This window comes from Mustelus asterias, chromosome 10 (genome assembly GCF_964213995.1).
Source record: "Mustelus asterias chromosome 10, sMusAst1.hap1.1, whole genome shotgun sequence".
Taxonomy (NCBI): Eukaryota; Metazoa; Chordata; class Chondrichthyes; order Carcharhiniformes; family Triakidae; genus Mustelus; species Mustelus asterias.
In genome coordinates this window covers 3,213,774-3,236,997 of record NC_135810.1, presented here as the reverse complement: position 1 = coordinate 3,236,997, position 23,224 = coordinate 3,213,774, and the positions used below count along the sequence as shown (strand labels likewise).

Below are 23,224 nucleotides of genomic sequence, written 5' to 3'. Positions count from 1 at the left end.
CCTCGCCTGCCCGGATTCCAGGGCGGACATGCTGGTAAAATTGCAGCACTCATATTCACCCAAACGGTCGCAAGTCTCATTAGCCTCGACTAAAGAGCACGTGATCGTGACAATCATCGTGACCGAATGTCAAGCTCACCTCAACAGCCAGAATCTTGTTGGCAGGAGTTACACACATTACATTTTTTTGAAGTGGCACAGTCCTTGCGAATGGTCCTATTGTGAAGGAGGGAAGAAAATCGGTGCAGGCAGGTAAAGCAACAGGGATTTTCCATGCAGCTTGTTAGGGAGACTATTCAGCAACGCACCAATCATCGGACATTGAGGAAACAGAAGTTATGGCAGGAAACCAGCTCTGCTCCTTAATTTCTCTCTCAAATCACTTCATTCTGCAGCTTCCTGGTATTTTATTTCACAACTGGGTTATCAGTAAGTGCCACCTGGCTGGGTGAGGATCAGGGCATTTCAATACACCGGGGAGATGGAATTCACGGCCGCACTCACTCAGATCTCCTGCAGGGACACTCAACTCAGGCTGATTAAACCGCCGGGTGCAGATGGAACTGACTGACCCAGAATTATAGGAACAAGAGCAGGCCCTTCAGCCCCTTGAGCCTGTCCCCTCAGTCAATGGGATCCTAGCTGATCTCTATCTGTAGTAGCAAGGGGGGGTGGGGGCGGGGATGATGTGACCCAGATCGGCCATTTTGAGTTAAAATACCGCAATCCTGGTGCTGAGTGTATGCTTTCTCAGACAGTCTGGGACTGCAGTTGACATAGTCAGTAGCACTTTTGTTTTGCACCTTGTACATAGTTTATTTGTTACAATAGTTCATTTAGTTACTAAACCTGGTGGTTGCCAAAGCCTTGAGAGGTCCCACTAACTGGACTCCATCCACCTGCCTGGGCTCCCTCTGCTATCCCACGGTTGCCTGGCATATCTAGTCGTCTGCGGATTGAGATTATTTATTAGACTGGCATCTATTGCTTTATCCTCTGTGTGAAGAAGTGTTTCCGAACCTCTCGTTCCTGAACGCTCTGCCGCTGCTTTTAAGGTTGTGTTCTGTTGGCCTTGACCCATCACCTGAGGAAAAAGCTTCTCTCTCCCTGATCCTATGAATTCCTCTCCAAATCCCAAAATTCACAACGAAACCATCTCTTAACCTTCTGCATCTCAGGGAGCATAAGTCTAGTTGATGAAATGTCTCCTCATAATCCAACCCTTGTGTGGTAAACCACTGTTAGCTTATTACCTGTATATGTGACATGCCTGGACACATCCCTGCCGGCCCTACCTGAGACTCCTCCCCCCCCTGGTCCAGGTATAAAGGCGACTGCTCCCCACCCCCCTGCCTCAGTCTGGACCAGTTCATCGGCATGGGTGTGCTCCAAGTCTTTTGCTAATAAAAGCCTATTTGTTCTTGCATACAAACTAGTCTTTGCTTGATTGATGGTGCATCACCTTGCATTCCTGGTAACAATCTGGTGAATCTGCACCCCTTCTAAGGTCACTGTATCCTTTCCAAGATGTGGTGCCCTGAACTGTATATAGTTCTTCATAGAACCATAGAAAATTACAGCTCAGAAACAGCCTTTTGGCCCTTCTTGTCTGTGCCGAACCATTTTATGCCTAGTCCCACTGACCTGCACTTGGACCATATCCCTCCACACCCCTCTCATCCATGAACCCGTCCAAGTTTTTCTTAAATGTTAAAAGTGACCCCGCATTTACCACTTTATCCGGCAGCTCATTCCACACTCCCACCACTCTCTGCGTGAAGAAGCCCCCCCTAATATTCCCTTTAAACTTTTCTCCTTTCACCCTTAACCCATGCCCTCTGGTTTTTTTCTCCCTTAGCCTCAGCGGAAAAAGCCTGCTTGCATTCACTCTATCTATACCCATCAAAATCTTATACACCTCTATCAAATCTCCCCTCAATCTTCTACGCTCCAGGGAATAAAGTCCCAACCTATTCAATCTCTCTCTGTAACTCAGCTTCTCAAGTCCCGGCAACATCCTTCAGATGTGGTCCAACCAGGGCCTCCGGATAGCACTGTTTCCTCCTTATACTCTAGTCCTCCAGTTATGAAGGCTAATATTCTTCAGACTTTTTGATTACAGTTTGTAGGTAACTGCTACACTTTAGTAATCTGAAATGATTCTTAAAACTCAGGTTTAGCAAGGAATGACACAAGCATTCTCACACCCCCAAGGGCAGGGATCAGTGTTGCATGAAGCTCTGTATTCCCAGCCGGTCAGAATTCCGATCACGCTGGCAAACCTCCTTGGCTCACCTTGTGAGCATTGGGCGGCACGGTGGCACAATGGTCAGCACTGCTGCCTCACAGCGCTAGAGCCCTGGGTTTGATTCCCGGCTTGGGTCACTATCTGTGTGGAGTTTACACATTCTCCCTGTGTCTGTGTGGGTTTCCTCCGGGTGCTCTGGTTTATTCCCAAAAGACGTGCTGGTTAGATTAATTGGCCATGCTAAATTCTCTCCCAGTGTACCCGAACAAGTGCCGGAGTGTGGTGACTTGGGGATTTTCACAGTAACTTCATGGCAGTGTTAATGTCAGTCCACTTGTGACACTGATAAATAAACTTTTGTCCTTGAGAAGCAATCAGACACAAGTGAAGATGTTTTACCTTCCTACTTATTTCCCTGAGGATTTTCTGTCCTCCTCTATTTTAGGAACTCCTCATTTGCACCTTTTTGCCGTGTGACCTTAGCCTGTCGAAAACTCTGCTGCTTCTATCCAGGCCTGTTCACCCATCACCCCGTGTTCGCTGACCGACAACAGCTCCCAGTCCCCCAACCCATCAATTTTAAAACCGCACCTTTGTTTTCAACTCCCTGCATGGCGTTATCCACTTCCTTTCTCTGTAATCTTACGTCTTTGAACCTCCCAAACCATTCCTCTTTGGAACTCTTTGCCACAGAAGGCTGTGGAGGCCTGAGCATTGTCTTCAAGACAGAGATAGATAGGTTCTTGATTAATAAGGGGATCAGGGGTTATGGGGAAAGGGCAGGAGAATGGGGATGAGAAAAATATCAGCCACGATTGAATGGCGGAGCAGAATCGATGGGCCGAGTGGCCTAATTCTGCTCCTACGTCTTATAGTCTTCCTCCAATCCTGGTTAATTGAGCACCCTGAATTTTAACTGCTTCAGCGATGGCAGCTGTGCCTCCAGCTGCCTGGGCCCTTAGCTCACCTCTGACTCTTAAAATCTACCTCTTTGACTAGACTTTTGGTCACCTGCCCTAATATCCCAGTACAGAAACTAGGAGCAGAAGGAGGCCATTCAGCCCTTTGAGCCTGCTCCGCTGTTCATTATGATCATGGCTCATCATCCAACTCAATGTCCCGATCCTGCCTTCCTCCTCATATCCTTTGATCCCCTTTGTCCCCAAGTGCTATATCTAACTGCCTCTTGAAAACATTTAATGTTTTGGCCTCAGCATCGACTCATTTTGATAAGACTTCTGTGAAGCACCGTGGAACATTTTACTGTGTTAAAGGCGGCATAAAGATGCAACAGGTTGTTGTCCTGATCAGTCACTGGGCTTTATTGACACAGGCGTAACTTATCCTGAAGGCACTGATGTAGTAATATTTGTGAAACTCGCACCCGTAGCGCCCAGGTCACAGGATCCTCGGTCGAGGCTATCACACTGAAAGGTTTCTCTGAGTATAAAACACAAAGTGAAAGATATAGAAAGTTGGTGGGCAGCTGTAAACGCAATGTTCAGTCAGTGCTTGCTGCCGACAGCAGAATTTGACCCTTTCTCTGCATCCAAAGCAGTATAACTTATTTAACAAATTAACATAACAAATAAAGGAGGCAGTCCCAAAAAGGGATATTAATCAAATACAAAATTACAAAGGAGACTTACGAAATCTAATTAAGATGTGATTTTCTGGGTCAATAATGTACCCCAGCCCCTGGGATCCCCATGGATCACAGACGGCCTCCAGTGTGTCGGTGGACACCATGTGCTCCCTCTCCAGGGACACTTAGCTGCAAAGGTAGCAGCGAGAGTGGGGCAAACAGTTGAGTCGGACAAGACTTGCATTTATATAGCGCCTTCCACCCCAAAGCAGTTCACAACCAATGGAGTAGTTCTGAAGTGTCATCACTGCTGTCATTTGGATCTACCTCCAAGAGCCTCCTTATCATTTCAAAGACCTCTCTCAAGTTACCCTTCAGCTTCTTTGTGTTCTAGAGAAGATGTGATAAGATTTCAGGCGGGTGTCGCTTAGCAACGCATCGATTTCCCACTTGATAGGCTGGACATCTATTGTAGATTAAGTGACAGGAACGTAATAGCATTAATAACAAGGAACGCAGTCGCACCGTCACCTACCGCCTTCCGAGAGTCCTCCACCCAACATTAAATATCTAAGAGGTCGTCTGCGCTCTCGTCACTTTCCACAGTGAGTTGTCGGGTCCACCATTTCTTCACATCTGACCCCGAGGGTGCAGAATCTGACATTGGGTTAATTTTACACATCACAGATTTAATGGCCGTACGACTTCCGAATCGTAGATTCACCGTTGACACTGAGTGGCTGATGGGTTTTGGAGCTGCAAGGCCAATGGAAAGGATATAATAAGCAATTCTTTCTTCAACTGAGACCAGGTCAAACCATGTTTACATTGACGAGCTACAGCAGGAAACCTTACCACGTAACAGCAAACTGTTTGGAATGGCTGACTCAAAAGCAGGCCATTCGGCCCAGCTGGTCCATTCTGGTGTTTACACTCCACATGAACCCCCTCCCATTCTACTCACTTCATTTCATCCTATCCCATGAGGAGAGATGTCAAGAACCTTGGAGAGCGTGGCAAGGACATTTACTCGAATGGTACCAGGTCTGAGGGACTTAAACTATGTGGAGATACCGGAGAAGCTGGGTTATTGCTGCTACTACATGGTCCATTACACTGTTAAGGTTTGTTAATGTTAATTACAATATTACAGTTAAGAGAAAAGTTGATGGATATTAATTGTCTTTCAACACATATGAATAGGGGATGGCTGGGACACTGGGTGAAGTTGAGGAGAGCTGTGAGACAGAGCAAGCTCTCTCAATACAGAAAAGTATTGGCGCCACGGTTGCTCAGTGGTTAGCACTGCTGCCTCACAGCGCCAGGGACCAGAGCTCAATTCCGGCCTTGAATGACTGACTGTGCGGAGTCTGCACGTTCTCCCCGTGTCTGCGTGGGTTTCCTCCGGGTGCTCCAGTTTCCTCCCACAGTCCAAAGATGTGCGGGTTAAGTGGATTGGCCATGCTAAATTGCCCCTTAGTGTCTCGGGATGCGTAGGTTAGAGGGATTAGCAGCGTAAATATGTGGGATTACGGGGATAGGGTCTGGGTGGGATTGTTGTCGGTGCAGACTCAATGGGCTGAATGGCCTCCTTCTGCACTGTAGGATTCTATGAAATTCTCTGAATAGCGATCCCTCCAGCTCTGAGGAAACAACACGTTGTCTTTCCAAGTAGGTGAGAGGGCTGCATTTTGAGCCCCCACTCTGTTCCTGTTAAAGAATCACCTTGGTGATTTCTACGATTTTATTCCAAGCTGTAATGATGACAGCAAAGTGGCAAAATGGTTAGCACTGCTGCCTCACAGCGCCAGGGATCTGGGTTCAATTCCCGGCTTGGGTCACTGTCTGTGCGGAATCTGCACGTTCTCCCCGTGTCTGCGTGGGTTTCCATCAGATGCTCCGGTTTCCTCCCACAGTCCGAAAGACGTGCTGGTTAGGTGGATTGGCCATGCTAAATTCTCCCTCAGTGTACCCGAACAGGCGCTGGAGTCCCCTAGGCGACTCGGAGATTTTCATAGTAATTTCATTGCAATGTTAATGTAAACCTACTTGTGACACTAATAAATAAATAAAATAAACCCCAGCCAGAGGGTTGATTGGGCATCAGGAGCCTACAAGGTGTGAAAAACAGTCATGTGGCTGTGATTTTCCCTGGAGTGGTGAGGAAGCAGACCCATGATCCAATTAAGAATTCAGAGGGCTGGGATTTTAGCCCCAATGTGTTCCCGTTGAAGAATCTTGGTGGTTTGTATGATTTCATTTCGAGACGACACACACACACACAAGGCACGATTTGCAACGTACCTGACGGAAGACGCCACTGCCCAAACTTTCTTTGAGGTTTTCCGAGGTCGCTGATGTCAGATCGATACCCGCCTCTATCCGAGTGTGTCGGACTGAGCAACTGCTGTTGACTACTGGACTGCACGGGAGACAAGAGTGATGATGGCTGATGTTCTCATTACTGTTGAGTTAGCAATCACTCTATCATCATCAGCAAGAACAGTAATCAGCAGGCAGATGCTTCATTTGCAGCAATGACTGAGCAAGCCAGCATCAATCACAGTTTAGGTTTAATTATACAGCACAGGAACACTAGTGGTCACGGCACTAGATTATTAACCAGGGCGTCGGGAGTTCAAATCCTACCACTCAGGGTTTAACTTAACCAATCTGGTCATTTGTAGCTGATAGAAAGAAATGACTGAATGGTTGACTCTAGTTCGTTGGGAAAGATAGTTTGCTGCACTAATCTGATCAGGACTACACCTGGAGGTAGAGCTTGCGTTATTTTTGCATATCGAGACTGGGCCTGTACAAAGCCACTCGAGTTCACTTTTACCCTGGTTCAAAGCTTTGACAAAGGGTCATCTGGACTCGAAACGTCAGCTCTTTTCTCTCCTTACAGATGCTGCCAGACCCGCTGAGACTTTCCAGAATTTTCTCTTTTGGTTTCACTTTTACCCTGGTTCAAAATTCAATTTGTAAGTGAATGATGGTTCAAGATATAAGCAGCGGGTAATAGGTCAATAAAAGATTACAAATGAGAGAGCGGCACGGTGGCACAATGGTTAGCACTGCTGTCGCACAGCGCCAGGGACTTGGGTTCGATACCCAGCTTGGGTCACTGTCTGTGTGGAGTTTGCACATTCTTCCCGTGTCTGCGAGTGTTTCCTCCGGGTGGTCTGGTTTCCTCCCACAGTCTGTGTGAGTACGGTGGATTGGTCATGCGCTCACCTCAAGACCAGAAAATCCCTCCTGAGGTCAACTGGACCATTTCTCGCCTGCTACAATTCCCGGGATAATTCCACCCTTAATGTCTAAGGATGTGCAGGTCCGTTGGATTGGTCATGGTAAATGTGTGGGGTTACAGGGATAGGGTGGAGGAAAGGGCCTGGGTGGGACTCTCTTTCAGAGAGTTGGTGCAGACTCAATGGGCCGAATAGCCTCGCATTGCACAGTCGGGATTCTATGGTTCCATTCTATGGATCCAAAGGAACTGAAAATGGCAAAAATAGAATTCTTTTTGTCATTTAATTGACTGCCTTCCATCTTATCATTTGTTATGCTGTCCAACTGTGTTGGATCGTGGAAATGTTAAGTCTGTTATGCAAATTAATATTGGCAGAAACTCAAAGCCGAATCTAACCAGCGCAATTTCAAGCACATTCTGGGTTCAATTCCCTGATTGTGTTCAAAGATGAAATGCCAGCCCTGTGATACTGGATGTCCTCAGTAGTAAGGATGAGCTATAAATATAACTTGTTTATATCACCCACATCTGGAAAAACATGCTTTTGGTCATGGTGTAATGTTTCTTGCAGATGCATATACCATGGATCATTCTATATGCCTGTTTGGCATTCAGCTTCAGATTTGCCATGATATCTGGCAGGTGAATCAAGGGCACATTTGATAAGTGAGTACGGAGTTTCTGAGGGATGGTATAGAGCAGCAGGGTGCTGGAATCCCCATTTTTCTCAGATGGTCACAGGGTTTCTCCAGCTGTGATAGTTCTGACTTGAGACTTACCTGGATAGTCACATGAGCAGCCTGGGAATGGAGGGATACAAACGATTGGACCAAGGAGCGGCACAGGCTTGGAGGGCCGAAGGGCCTGTTTCCTGTGCTGTACTGTTCTTTGTTCTTAACTGGATTTCTAGATTCCCCTTCATTCGAAAGCATGCGTGTTGGGTTTTTTTTAATGGTTAAGCAGCAGAATGTCTACGAAACCACGGTGCGTTTACCAAGTCTGGGGAGTCCACCCATGTGACATTCGACAGTCAGACATTCTGACACTGCTGAAAACCAGAGAAAACATCGAGCCTGGTTTTCAGATCCCTCCATTGCCTCACAAACCATGCCCACACCCGCCTCCCAATCTCTGCAATCTGCCCCAGCCCGCCAATCCTCTGGGATCAGGGGCACGGTGACACAGCGGTTCGCACTGCTGCCTCACAGCTCCAGGGACCTGGGTTCGAATCCGGCCTTGGGTGACTGTGTGGAGTTAGCACGTTCTCCCCGTGTCTGTGTGGGTTTCCTCCGGGTGCTCCGGTTTCCTCCCACAGTCCGAAAGACGTGCTGGTTAGGGTGCATTGACCATGCAAAATTCTCCCTCAGTGTTACCCGAACAGGTGCTGGAATGTGGCGACTAGGAGATTTTCACAGTATTTCATTGCAGTGTTAATGTAAGCTTACTTGTGACAATAATAAATAAACTTTAAACTTATAACTCCCCCTATTGTGGCCCCCTGCACGCTAGATTTTAATCGCTCCACAATCGGTGGTTGTGGCTTCAGCTGCCTGGGTTCCAATTGGTACAATTCCCTCACTTATACCTCTCTGCCTCTCTCACCTCCTTTGTAAGATGTCCCTAAAAGACCTACTTCTTTGACCAAACTCTTGGGAAACTCTCTCTGTATCTGGATTGGTGTCAAATAATTTTTGCTAACCGTTCCTCGGCTCCTTGGGACTGTTTACCACTTTAAAGGCTCCGTGTAAGAAATTGCAGGAAGCGTCTGACAGACACTGTGACTGGAAAAGACTGAAGGGAATTACTCACCTCAGGGGGAGCTTCATTATCTTGATTACTCGCGAGCATTTCTTCACTGGCTTGAGTTGTTTCGATGCTGGGAGGGATAAGGAATCTGCTTAGCTCCTGCTGCTGACTCTCTCGCAGGCTGTGGATAATGCTGCAGGACTGTTGCTGTTTCTGAATACAATACACAGGATAACATTAACAGAGGAAGATGAAATGTCGGGTCTGGAAATACTTACAGGCAGGATGGGCAGGGAATCCGTTATGACGCTAGTCACAGTGGTTAGCACTGCTGCCTCATAGCTCCAGGGACCTGGGTTCGATTCCTAGCTTGGGTCACTGTCTGTGTGGAGTTTGCACATTCTCCCTGTGTCTGCCTGGGTTTCCTCCGGGTGCTCCGGTTTCCTCCCACAGTCCAAAGATGTGCGGGTTAGGTTGATTGGCCATGCTAAATTGCCCCTTAGTGTCCCGGGACGCAGAGGTTAGAGGGATTAGTGGGGTAAGTATGTGGAGTTGCGGGGATAGGGCCTGGGGTGGGATTGTTGTCGGTGCAGACTCAATGGGCCAAATGGCCTCCTTCTGCACTGCAGGGATTCTATGATTTCTATAATCTGTGATGGCGATATTCAATCTCCACTACCCCCTGAGCAGGGGGGAGTCTCCGCTAAGGGCGCAATGTGTCCCAGACTGTGCCTATTTGTCCGAGTTTTTGTGTAGACTCGTTAGCAGAAGCACAAAGGTAAATTCTCCTGTGAATCACGCAATCCAGCACGCAATCACTTGGAGTGGGTTTGTGAATGGCGCAGAGTCATTGGGGAATAGCAGGGGGGAGTGAGATGGTTCCGGACGCCAGCCCCTCGCCACCTCTATGAGGTAACTGATCGTTTCCACGGCAGGGTGGCGGGAATTACAACAGCAGCTGACTGCTGGTCAGGCGATTAACGCTGGAGTCACATGACCACAGGGATACTGTGCATCAGTAAATGTGGGCACAGTTCATTGAGGAATGGTGAAACTCTCCTTTACAACCTCGGCATGTGGCCAGTTCTGTGGGCAGGGCCCAGTTCAATTGAAGGCCATGTTGAACAGACTTAAAGGATCTCCTGAACACTTGGGTGCAATTTGGATATAGATGCAAACAGATATGGTGTAACATAGATATGGGTATAATGCAGATATGGTTTAATGCAAATATGGTGTAATACAGATATGGGTATAATGTAGATACGAGTGTAACATACCTACGCATAAAATGCAGCAATCCTTTGTGTTACTTGATTTGATTTTGCCCAGATTAAGCTATTATTGATGTGGAAATCTTACAGAAACTGCAGATTACTTGCTGAAAAGGGAAGGAACATAGGAGCTAAGAGCAGAAGTTGGCAAATTCAGCCCTTTGAGCCTGCTCCGCCATTCAATCAGATCATGGCTGATCTCTCCCTGGTCTCAAATCCACCTCCCCACCTGTTCCCCATCTCCCTTCAGCCCGTCTTTTTTTTAATTAGAAATATATCTATCTACTTCTTGAAACCATTCAATGATTCAGACTCCACCGCGCTCTGGGGCAGCGAGTTCCACAAATTCACCACCCTCTGCGAGAAGTAGTTCCTCCTCCTCTCAGTGTTAAATCTATCGCTTCGCAACCTATACCCGTGACCTCTTGTTCGAGATTGCCCCACAAGAGGAAACATTTGGTCTACATTTACTTCATCAATCCCTCGATCAGATCCCCTCTCATCCTTCTAAACTCCAGCAAGTTTAAAGCCCAAACTGTTTAATCTCTCCTCATACGTCAGGCCCTTCATCCCCATGGTAACTGAGACCTTGGTTACACTACATATGGAGCAGGAACAAAGGAACAGGAGAAGGCCATTCAGCCCATTAAGCCTTCTCTGCTATTCAATTAGATAATGACTGATCACCGACCTCAACAATATCTTTGCCAATAGTCTCCAGGAATCTAGCAAATTCTTGAGCATGCTCAATGATTGAGTTTCCACAGCCCCCTGTGGTAGAGTTCCACCCTCTGCAGTAGAGAACTGTGTACAATCCTGGTCACCATATTACAGTAAAGATGCATTCAAAGAGAAGCCAAATAAACAGATAAGGACATCAAAACTGCCCACAATACTCCAGATATGGACTCACCAACGCCCTGTACAACTGCAGCAAAACATCCCTATACTCAAATCCTCTCGCTGTGAAGGCCAACATAGCATTTGCCTTCTTTACTGCCTGCCATATCTATGTGCCTACTTTCAGCGACTGATACACGAGGATCCAAGGTCACGTTGAATATCCATCTCTCTCAATTTGCACCCATTCAAGTAATAATCTGTCTTCCCATTATTGCTACCAAAGTGGATAACCTCACTGGTATCAGGCTTGTGAAGCTTTGCTCGGGCCTTCACCAGTCCCTCTCTATCCTGACTGTAATGACGGGGACCAGAACTGTGTGGACTAATCTCTACCTAAAAAAAAATGTCATTGTCTTATTGGTTTCTTCTGCTGACTGAAGGTTTTTTTGGAGATTACTTACTGCTCGAATGCGTTTTAAACATTTCTTCAGCCACATTCGGATTGTTTGTTTTGCAACCTCTTCTTCTATCGTGTACTCAAGCTGTTCTCGTGCTAACAGTTCCTCAAGTTGAAGGCTCTTTCTGATGTCCACAGATCTGTACGATAGCATGCTGGTAACAAAATTAAGAGACCTGGTTTAATATGAATACATTGATAAAAATAACTCAATCAAATATCAGCAAAACCTAATTAAAAAATCATTCTAGTTGGTTGAAATTGGCCGGTATTTACAACCTCGACTTGGGCGAGGCTCGTAAAATCCTGCCCAAAGCCAATGGACAATTCGGGGCAGGCGTGGCGGTAAAATTCCGGGCATTGTTTTAGTTGTGATGCACTATCAATTACGACGTGAAGACTTCTGAGAGTGAGGGAAACTAATAGGCTTTTATTCACTGAGAACAGGAGCACACCCTTGTAGCTGACCTGGTCTAGACTGAGGCAAGGAGGAGGGACCATCACCTTTATACCCCACTCTGGGTGGAAAGGGAGGGGTCTCAGGTGGAAAGGGAGGAGTCTTGGGCCAGGTGCAGCATGGGTGTGTCCAGGCACATACCTGTAGTAACAGTGGTTCACCACAAGTTGGAACAGCAGCAAGGTTTAAATTATGGGGATGAGTTTTTTTCTATCCTTTCACTGGATGTGGGTGTCACTGGCTAGGCCAGTATTTGTAGCACCTTGAGTAAGTGGTGATGAGCTGCCTTCTTGAACCGCTGCAGTTTGTGTGGTGTAGGTACACCCACAGTGCAGTTAGGGAGGGAATTACAGGATTTTGACCCAGCGACAGTGAAGGAACGGCTGAAATATTTCCAAGTCAGGGTGGTGAATTACTTGGAGCGGAACATGCAGGCGGTGATGTTCCCATGTGTCTGCTGCCCTCATCCTTCTAGGCGGTAGATAGAGATCGTGGGTTTGGAAGATGCTGTCAAAACTTGCAAAGGCTTGATTTGCTTGAGAACTGATGATTATGGGGTGACTTAACCATGGTGGGTGTCACAGAGTGTTAAAGATGATTAAAGAATCTGATGGGGCTATAGAGAGAAACGATTTCCTCTGGTAGGTGGGGGGAGCCCAGAGCAAGGGGACAGAACCTTAAAATTTGAGCCAGGCCATTCAGGGGGTGATATCAGGAAGCATTTCCTCACACAAAGGCGGAGCGGAAATCTGTAACTCTCTCCGCCCCACAATGCCACTGAGGTTGGTGTGGGCAGAGCCTGGCGTAGTGGCATTTTCACCAAGGCACCGTCTCATCTAGCAGCTCACTCCTTCAGCCTTCACTTTTCTGCGACAAAGGATAAAGTGTGCAGTCTTTGAAGTTGTAGAGTTTGAAATTGTCGCTGCCAATGCAACTGTGGAAGAAAGTGAAACTATTCAGGTACCTCAGCACGTCATGAAATGTGACATCTCCGCCATTGTGCAGCCTCTCCATCTCATAACACATGTGTTTGAAAAGGAGTTTGTCCTTCTCCAAGTCAACTTCCAGTCTCCCACGCAGTAGACGCAGTAGGAACTTCACACGGGAGGTTGGGATTGCTCCCTGCAGTGGGGAAGAATTTTGATAATTATACATTAATGATTTGGAAGAGGGAACTGAATGCATTGTTTCCAAATTTGCAGATGATACAAAGTTGGGTGGGAGGGTGAGCTGTGAGGAGGATGCAGAGATGCTTCAGCGTGATTTGGACAGGCTGAGTGTGTGGGCATCTGCATGGCAGATACAGCATAATGTGGATAAATGTGAGGTTACCCACTTTGGTAGCAATAATAGGAAGACAGATTATTACTTGAATGGGTGTAAATTGAGAGAGATGGATACTCAACAAGACCTTGGAGTCTTCATGCATCAGTCCTTGAAAGTAAGCGTGCAGATACAGCAGGCAGTAAAGAAGGCAAATGGTATGTTGGCCTTCATAGCGAGACGATTTGAGTATAGTGATAGGGATGTTTTTGCTGCAATTGTACAGGGCGTTGGTGAGGCCACACCTGGAGTATAGTGGACAGTTTTGGTGTCCTTATCTGAGGAAGGATGTCCTTGCTATAGAGGCAGTACAGCTGATTCCTGGGATAGCAGGTCTGTCATATGAGGAGAGACAAAGTCGGTTAAGATTATATTCACTGGAGTTTAGAAGAGTGAGAGGGGATCTCATTGAAACTTATAAAATTCTAACAGGGTTAGACAGAGTAGATTCAGGAAGAATGTTCCCGATGGTGGGGGAGCCCAGAACTAGGGGTCATAGTTTGAGGATAAGGGGCAAACCTTTTAGAACTGAGGTGAGGAGAAATTTCTTCACCCAGAGGGTGGTGAATGTGTGGAATTCACTACCACAGAATGTAGTTGAGGCCAATGTGTTGTGTGATTTCAAGAAGAAATTAGATATAACTCTTGGGGCTAAAGGGATCAAGGGATATGGGGAGAACGGGGGGATCAGGATATTGAATTGGATGATCAGCCATGATCAAAATGAATGGCAGAGCAGGCTCAAAGGGCCGAATGGCCTACTCATGCTTCAAGTTTCTATGTTACTATGTTTAAACTGTTCGGCTACCAACAGCAGCTGTATTTGCACAGCATCTTTTAGAGTATTAAATTTTGTTGCGTTAAAATATATCCAATGTTGTGGAATAGAGGCAGGTAGACAGATCATGGCTATTTGTATGGTTGAACATATTTGAGGGGCTGAATGGCCTCCAACTGAAAAGCCCCTTGTGACAAATACAGATACATCACCCAAAAGGACATCTGAACTTGCACAAAAAGAAAGTTGTTCACACAGTAGGTTAAAAATTGTAAGAAGGTTACTAATTGCTCACCTAAGGGCCTCAATTAGCCAACTCCAAAGAAGCTTAGGGTGATTGGCCATGCTAAATTGCCCCTTAGTGTCAGGGGGATTGGCCAGGTAAATATGAGGGGTTATGGGGATAGGACCTGGATGGGATTGTGGTCGGTGCAGTCTCGATGGGCTGAATGGCCTCCTCGTGCACTGTAGGGATTCTATGAGTCTGTGATGGGGTGGGTTGCCTGACACCATCCCAACTGTTGGCAAAATTGTGGTGAGGGTTGAGTTGGGTGGGTCGGCCACCTGCTCGATTTAACAATCCGCCCACCTTCCCCCAGCCCTGGCCTACAAACCCACCAACAGGAACATTAAATCTAGCCCATGGAGTTTACTTACAGATCAGTCAAGATCAATGAGCGGTGGAACAGGTCAGAGGGTGTAAATGGCCTCCTGCAGTTCTCACTACTTGAAATAAACAAGCCCCTGGGGCACTGTTAGCGGCAACCTTGGAACTGACATTATTGCTTATTACTTTTTTAAAACTTATTCCCTCATGGGATGTGGCCCCCTTGCCACTGGAAAGGCTAGAATTTGTTGCCTATCCCTAACTGCCCTTGAAAGGGAGTGTCTCGCTCAGCCATTTCAGAGGGCAGTTAAGAGTCAACCACATTGCTGTGGGTCTGGAGTCACATGGAGGCCAGACCGGGTAAGGACAGCAGGTGAGGGAGCATTAGGGAAATAGATGGGTTTTAACGACTATTGACTATAGTTTCCTGATCACCATTATTGAGACATTTTATTACTATACCCCCTGAGCATTAGCCTCTGGATTACTAACTTAGTGATGTTACTATCACATCACCGTCTCCCCACATTCTCCTGAGGGCTGACGTACAAGTCGCCATTCCTGATCTTGCCAATCAGTACACAAACATTACAAATAAAGACTATTTCCTCGGGTGGATGGAGCTATTACAAGGGGGCATAACTATAGGGTTCGTGGTGGGAGATACAGGAAGGATATCAGAGGTAGGTTCTTTACGCAGAGAGTGGTTGGGGTGTGGAATGGACTGCCTGCAGTGATAGTGGAGTCAGACACTTTAGGGACATTTAAGCGGTTATTGGATAGGCACATGGAGCACACCAGGATGATAGGGAGTGGGATAGCTTGATCTTGGTTTCAGATAAAGCTCGGCACAACATCGTGGGCCGAAGGGCCTGTTCTGTGCTGTACTGTTCTATGTTCTATGTAAAAGCAAATTACTGCGGATGCTGGAATCTGAAACCAAAAGAGAAAACACTGGAAAATCTCAGCAGGTCTGGCAGCATCTGTGAGGAGAGAAAAGAGCTGACGGTCATGAGTCCAGATTGTCGAAGCTAAAAGGCACAGAAAGTGGGAGATATTTATACTGCAGGGGGAGGGAATGAAAGATGATTCATAGCCACAGAAACCAGGGGAAAGGCTGCTAATGGCAGTCCATAGAGAGAATAGAAGGTGTGAATGGCCAAACGGCAGAGAAGCTGAAATCAGAGGGTGAACTGTGACCGATGAAGATGCGGGAGGAAGGGGGAGGGGAATGGGTGAGAGAGAGGTAAAATTTAGAAAAAGGGGGAAATGGGAAGCAAAGAGGGAAAAAAGGTAAGGAAAGGGGGATAAAGTAGGGGGAAAGAATGGGGCGAAAGAAAAGTGAAGAAAGACAATACAGAAATAAAAGGTAAAACTGTAAAAAATGAAACAAAATGAAAACAAAGGGGTCGAGGTGGGGTAGAGTCAATTACATTATAAAATTTAATTTTGCATTGTATTCATAAAGCTCACGTTTCTGTGAAAGATCATGGGTGGAATTTCCCCGTCCCGCCCGCCACGGGAATCGTAGTGGGCGGGACACGGACCATGCACAGGTTCGTTGACCCCGGGCGGGATTTTCCGGGTTTGGGGCGAGAGTGGCCGGAAAATCTTGCCACATGTATTGGGGCTGCTGACAGCAGCAGCAAAACTATTGGGGTGAACTGTATATGTAGGCAGCTTTGAAATGTAGCCTTTATTGGGGTGTGTGAAATGCGGCAGTCACTTTGCGCACAGTAAGGTTGTACAAAAAGCAGGGTGATAATAACGAGGTAACCCGCCACCTCTCAAACTGGGTGTCTGAGGTGTGGCAGCGCACAGCACCAACACTCCGGGCTCAGGTACTGCGTCACTCTTCATGCTTTTTAATGTGCTGTTCAGGTGAATGAATGGTCCCTGGACACCCGATCCTCCCTGTTACTCTGCCCAGACACTGCGATAGCATAAAAACCACTAGAAATAGATATTGACAAGGCCAGAGCACTCATATCTGACTCAGTTCTTCAATCAGATATTTTCTGGTGAGCTAGTTAAGGAGTGAGAGGAGGAAATTAAATAATTTTCACATTCAGAATTAAACCCAGCCCAGGATGGTTTCAGATAGAATCATAGAATCCCTACAGTGCAGAAGGAAGCCATTCGGCCCATCGAGTATGCACTGGCTGTCCGACAGAGCGTCCCGCCCATGGCCCTATCCCCGGGACCCCATGCATTTACCCCACTAATCCCCCTAACCTACACATCTTGGGACACTAACGGGCAATTTTGCGTGGCCAATCCACCTAACTGCTCAGCTTTGGAGTGTGGGAGGAAACCGGAGCACCCGGAGGAAACCCACGCAGACACGGGGAGAACGTGCAGATTCCACACAGACAGATGTAAATAGTCTAACCATAAATTCACTGACCTCTCTTTTGTCATCAACCATGTTCCAAATGATTTGAAAATGACGAAGATCGTTGTAGCTCAGCAGCTGATCCTCTTCCGTCGAATAAAACAATGAGAAGTTTTCTACAATGATAGCTGGTGGGAAGAAAGAAATCAAGAAAACACTTGTGATCTAATATTCGCCAATAAAATATCTTTCTCAGGGCTAATTCCCGGAGGTAAGGACCACGTGCCGCAAAGGAACAGAGTTCAGAGCAATATCCACACAATGCACTGCAACAACTCACCCAAGACTCCTTCATTAGTACCTTTCAAACCCATGGCCTCTACCACCCAGACAAGGACAGCAAACACATGGGAACACCACCCACACCTGCAGGTTGCCCCTCCCAAGCCACACAACATCCTGACTTGGAAATATATTGGCCATTCCCTCACTGTTGCTGGGTGAAAATCCTGGAACCCGCTCCCTAACAGCACTGTGGGTGCACCTACAACACACGGAGCGCAGCAGTTCAAGAAGGCGGCTCACCACCACCTTCTCAAGGGGCAATTTGGGATGGGCAATAAATGCTGGCCTGGCCAGTGATGCTCACATCCTATGAATGAATAGAAGTTTACTCGGGGGGTTATGGCCCCATAGAGTGTTTATTTGATTTATTATTGTCACATGTATTAACATACAGTGAAAGGTATTGTTTCTTGACGCTATACAGACAAAGCATACTGTTCATAGAGAAGGAAACGAGAGAGTGCAGAATGCTGCGTTACAGTCATAGCTAGGGTGTAGCGAAAGATCAACTTAATGTGAGGTAAGTCCATTCAAAAGTCTGACAGCAGCAGGGAAGAAGCTGTTCTTGAATCGGTTGGTAAGTGACCTCAGACCTTTGTATCTTTTTCCCGACGGAAGAAGGTGGAAGAGAGAATGTCCGGGGTGCGTGGGGTCCTTGCCGAGGCAGCCGGTAGTGTAGACAGAATCAAAGGATGGGAGGCTGGTTTGCGTGATGGATTGGGCTACATTCACGACCTTTTGTAGTTCCTTGCGGTCTTGGGCAGAGCAGGAGCCATACCAAGCTGTGATACAACCAGAAAGAATGCTTTCTATGATGCATCTGTAAAAGTTGGTGACATGCCAAATTTCCTCAGTCTTCTGAGAAAGTAGAGGCGTGGGCTTTCTTAACTATAATGTCCGCATGGGGGGACCAGGACAGGTTGTTGGTGATCCGGACACCTAAAAATTTGAAGCTCTCGACCTTTTCTACTTCATCCCCGTTGATGTAGACAGGGGCATGATCTCTTTTGTGCTTTCTGAAGTCGATGACAATCTCCTTCGTTTTGTTGACATTGAGGGAGAGATTATTGTTGCTGCACCAGTTCACCAGATTCTCTATCTCACCTCATTCCTGTACTGCCAAATTTCAGTTCTAATGAAGAGGCTGCGCCAGAAACATTAAACCATCTCCCCAGTTGACAGGAGCTATAGGACCTGCTGGGTATATCTGGATTTTTCATCTTTCCTGACTCAAAAACATTCCATAGCATCACGGAATCATGATGATACAGTATGGGTTCCATCATTGTTATATATTTAAATGGTTGCATGATTGCTTTAAGAGCCAGTCACCTGATTTGATGGTGATGTCATTGGGGTGTTGGACAGGCTACTGTTTTAGTTTCAGTTTGTACTCTGTACAGGAAAAAGCTCCCAGATTAAATCTGTTGTTATTAGTCTGAATCTCCGTGTGCAAACCACATCTTTTTTTTTCAGCCCCTGACATAGATAGGACATTACAATTACACACTGAGATCCCAAATGGCCTGTTGTGCTATTACCAGTTTGCATTTCAGAAACATAACAGCACAAAAATAATCCGGCTTTTCAAAAATCCATTTATGGGATGTGGGTGTCACTGGCTCGGCCATCATTTATTGCCCTTGAGAAGGTGGTGGTGAGCTATGGTGTAAGTACACCCACAGTGCTGTTAGGGAGGGAAGAGCTTAGGTTGAGGAGGGATAAACGCGGATCATTGTGACATTTTGATATGATTTGATTTATTATTGTCACATGTATTGGGATACAGTGAAAAGTTTTGTTTCTTGCGCGCTATACAGACAGTACATATTGTTCATAGAGCAGATAGGGGAGAAGGCGAGAGCACAGGTCCCACTTATGCAAAGCTCACCAAAACTCTTATATTTCACCAAATTATTCCATCCAAGTTTGAAAGATAAAAGCATCTCTACTTACCAACAAGAAGATTTAACATTATATAGGCAATGATGACATAAAAGGAACAGAAGTACATCAGGGCGCCTGCATAGTTTCCGCAATCTGTTTCCCAGTAATTCTCATCATCAGGAGTACAGAAAGGTGGCTGAACCTAGACAAGAGATAATAGAACATAGAACATAGAACATTACAGCGCAGAACAGGCCCTTCGGCCCACGATGTTGCACCGACCAGTTAAAAAAAAAACTGTGACCCTCCAACCTAAACCAATTTCTTTTCGTCCATGAACCTATCTACGGATCTCTTAAACGCCCCCAAACTAGGCGCATTTACTACTGATGCTGGCAGGGCATTCCAATCCCTCACCACCCTCTGGGTAAAGAACCTACCCCTGACATCGGTTCTATAACTACCCCCCCTCAATTTAAAGCCATGCCCCCTCGTGCTGGATTTCTCCATCAGAGGAAAAAGGAGATAATAATAATAATAATCTGGAAATAAGGGTTCAAATCCCAGTGCAGCCACTGGGAAATTGAATTTCAGTTTATTAATTAAATAAATCCACAATAAAGAACTAGCAGCAGGGAGATTGTTGTGAAAACCCATATTGTGTCCTTTAGGGAAGGAAATCTGCCGTCCTTACCTGGTCTGGGCTACACATGGCTCCAGACCCACAGCAATGTGGTTGACTTTAATTGCCCTCTGAAATGGCCCAGCGAAGCCTCTCAGTTGTGCAATTAGGCACGAGAGCCCAAACTCTGGGCATGAATTTAAAAAACAGCAAAAGAATTGATAACCGGAGGGAAAGGAATCCGTAATGGGAGCCGCCAATCTCCAGGGTTGCTGTGGGGTCTCTGAGAATTATACATTAATCTCGCAGACACTGTTACCATAAGACCATTTAATGGAGGAACAGAAGTAGGCCATTCGGCCCATAAAGTCTGCTCCACCATTCAATAAGATCATGACTGGTCCGATATGATAATCCTCAACTCCACTTTCCTGCCTTATCCCCATAACCCTCGATTCCCTTACTGATTGGAAATCTGTCTATCTCAGCCTTGAGCATACTTAATGACCCAGCCTCTACAGCCCTCTGCGGTAAAGAATTCCACCGATTCACTCCCCTCTGAGAGAAGACATTATTCCTCATCTCTGTCTTAAATGGCCAATCCCCTTACTCTGAGATGATGCCCTCTGTTCCTAGGCTCTCCCACAAGGGAAAACAAGCCCTCAGCATCGACCGTGTCAAGTCCCCTGAGAATCCTATCTGTCTCAATAAGGTCTCCTCTCATTCTTCTGAACTCCAATGAGTACAGGCCCAACCTACTCAACCTCTCCTCATAAGAAAATCCATACCCGGAACCAGCCGAGTGAATCTTCTCTGGATTGCCTCCAATGCCAGTATATCTTTCCTTAGTAAGTAGTCTCACAACACCAGGTTAATGTCCAACAGGTTTATTTGGTAGCACAAGCTTTTGGAGTGTTCCTCCTTTTTCAGGTGTCCCCACTCACCTGATGAAGGAGCAGCGCTCCGAAAGGTCGAGAAAATTATGAAAGGCATAGATAGGGTGAACGGTGGGAAACTTTTTCCCAGGTCGGTGGTGACGTTCACGAGGGGTCACAGGTTCAAGGTGAGGGTGGGGAGGTTTAACACAGATATCAGAAGGACGTATTTTACACAGAGGGTGGTGGGGGCCTGGAATGCGCTGCCAGGCAAGGTGGTGGAGGCAGACACACTGGGAACGTTTAAGACTTATCTAGATAGCCACATGAACGGAGTGGGAGTGGAGGGATACAAAAGAATGGTCTAGTTTGGACCAGGGAGCGGCGCGGGCTTGGAGGGCCGAAGGGCCTGTTCCTGTGCTGTATTGTTCTTTGCTTGTGCTACCAAATAAACCTGTCGGATTTTAACCGGTGTGTGAGACTACTTACTGTGCCCACCACAGTCCAACGCCAGCAACTCCATATCTTTCCTTAGATAAGGGGACCAAAACTGTTCACAATATTCCAGGTGTGGTCTAACTAGTGTCTTGTATAGTTTTTGAAAGCATTCCCTACTTTTATTCTCCATTCCCTTTGAAATAAAGACCAACATTCCATTGGCCTTCCCTATTACCGGCTGAACTTGCATGCGAGCTTTTTGTGATTAATGCACGAGGACCCCCATGTCCCTCTGTGCTGCAGCTTTCTGCAGTCTTTCTCCATTTAAATAATATCCAGCTCCTTTATTCTTCTTTATTCTTGCTGAGTTATGAAAATCATTTGGAGGTGGGAGGTTAGGTGGTCAAACCTCTCCGAACATGTTCAACCAGAGTTGGTGAGCCCTCAGTGAGGTGCACCCCACACATGTCTTGCCTCAATGATGGAGGTTAGCTCGTTGTAAACCCAATACCCAGGAGAGTTGGACTCACAAGGGTGGGGGAGCATCCAGAACAGAAGACAGTTAGCTCAATGACCAAGTGTAGGACCTGGAGGAGCCATTCATCTCCTCGAGCCTGTTCCGCCATTCAGTTAGATGGCTGATCTATTTCTCAACTCCAACTACCTGCCTTAATTCTATAACCCTTAATACTGTTGGCCAAAGTAAATCTGCAACAGTTTTGAAATTTGCAATAAAGGAGTGTTCTGGATTTCCACTATTTTTTGTATCATAAGAGATAGGAGCAGGAGCAGGCCATTAGGCCCATTCAGCATACCCTCTGCCATTCAATACAATCATGGCTGATCTTTCACCTTAACTCTACTCTTTCACCCTCTCCCTATATCTCCGAATCCCGATGAAACCAAAAGTGTGAAGAAACCCTTCCTGATATAACCCCTGAATGGCATGGGTCTAATTTTAACATTTTACCATCTGCCCCCTTGTTCTGAATTCCCCCTCCTCTCCCAGCCCCTCCCAACTGGAGAAAATAGTTTCTCTATCTCCCCGATTGGATTGTTTAATTGTCTGGGTGGCACAGTGGGTTGGCACTGCTGCTTCACAGCACCAGGGACTCCGGTTCGATTCCAGGCTTGGGTCACTGTCTGGGTGGAATTTGCACGTTCTCCCCGTGTCTGAGTGGGTTTCCTCCGGGTGCTCCGCTTTCCTCCCACAGTCTAAAGATGTGTGGGCTAGGTGGATTGGTCATGCTAAATTGCCCCTTAGTGTCAGGGGGACCAGCTAGGGTAAATGCATGGGGTTATGGGGATAGAGCTTGGGTGGGATTGTGGTCGGTGCAGACTCAATGGGCCGAATTGCCTCCTTCTGCACTGTAGGGATTCTATGATCTCACTTAGATCATCCCTCAATCTTCTTATAGTTGAGGGAACAGAAGGCTCAACTACGCAACCTGTCCTCATCATTTAACCCTTTAAGGCAGGTATCATTCTGCTCAATCTGCCCTTTCAACCCTCTGAGGTGGCAGCTACCAGGATAGGTCAGTCAGCATTGGCAATGGACAGTGGCAGTGCTGTTGTCCCAATGTTGGATACGGCTCCTGTACTCACCATGCAGTCATGCATAATCTTATTCCAATCTTCCCCAGTCACAATGCGGAATAAAACTGTAATGGCTTTACCAGCAGAGGAGAAATTTGCATGTCTGCATGGGAAACAGAAGGATGAATTTGACTCATTATCAAGGCGTTGATCAAATGGATTAACTGAAAAACAAAACCAGGTCAAGCAGCCAAGCTGGTGAATGCATGAAGACAGTCAACACTCAACCTATCCAATTTCAACATTTCTTAACTGTCATATCTCTGTATAATATATATAATGGTTTTTTTTCTGTGAACGTGGTCCTTACCCAGCGCAGCTTCAACATTACTGTTGTAAATAAAAAGGTAAGGTTGCTATCAATGTTCATCCGGCAGTGAGAATCTTCCAGTAGCAAGCAATAATAAACACTCCACAAAGTCAATGTTTAACAAAGAAACTTCATTCCACAACCACCCGTGTCATGCCCTGGGCCACAAGCTCCCTCCCCAATCCCCATCAGCTTCCTAGTTCAATGACCACCACAGCATGTTTCCATTGGTTGTAACACAGTCG

The 23,224-nt window shown here is 46.5% G+C and overlaps 1 protein-coding gene across 1 annotated transcript in view; it reads right to left on the bottom strand.

Annotated features, from left to right (window-relative positions):
- The window catches only part of nalcn (sodium leak channel, non-selective), a 225,950-nt gene that overhangs the window by 976 nt on the left and 201,750 nt on the right, over nt 1–23,224 (bottom strand). The window contains exons 36-43 of the mRNA XM_078221539.1: nt 22,679–22,772; nt 19,208–19,340; nt 16,979–17,094; nt 12,828–12,985; nt 11,411–11,561; nt 8,896–9,045; nt 6,138–6,255; nt 4,369–4,589 (exon numbers count right to left, since the gene is read on the bottom strand). Coding sequence (XP_078077665.1) covers nt 4,396–4,589; nt 6,138–6,255; nt 8,896–9,045; nt 11,411–11,561; nt 12,828–12,985; nt 16,979–17,094; nt 19,208–19,340; nt 22,679–22,772 — 1,114 coding nt within the window. The 3' untranslated portion in view covers nt 4,369–4,395. The remainder of the gene's footprint in view (nt 1–4,368; nt 4,590–6,137; nt 6,256–8,895; nt 9,046–11,410; nt 11,562–12,827; nt 12,986–16,978; nt 17,095–19,207; nt 19,341–22,678; nt 22,773–23,224) is intronic.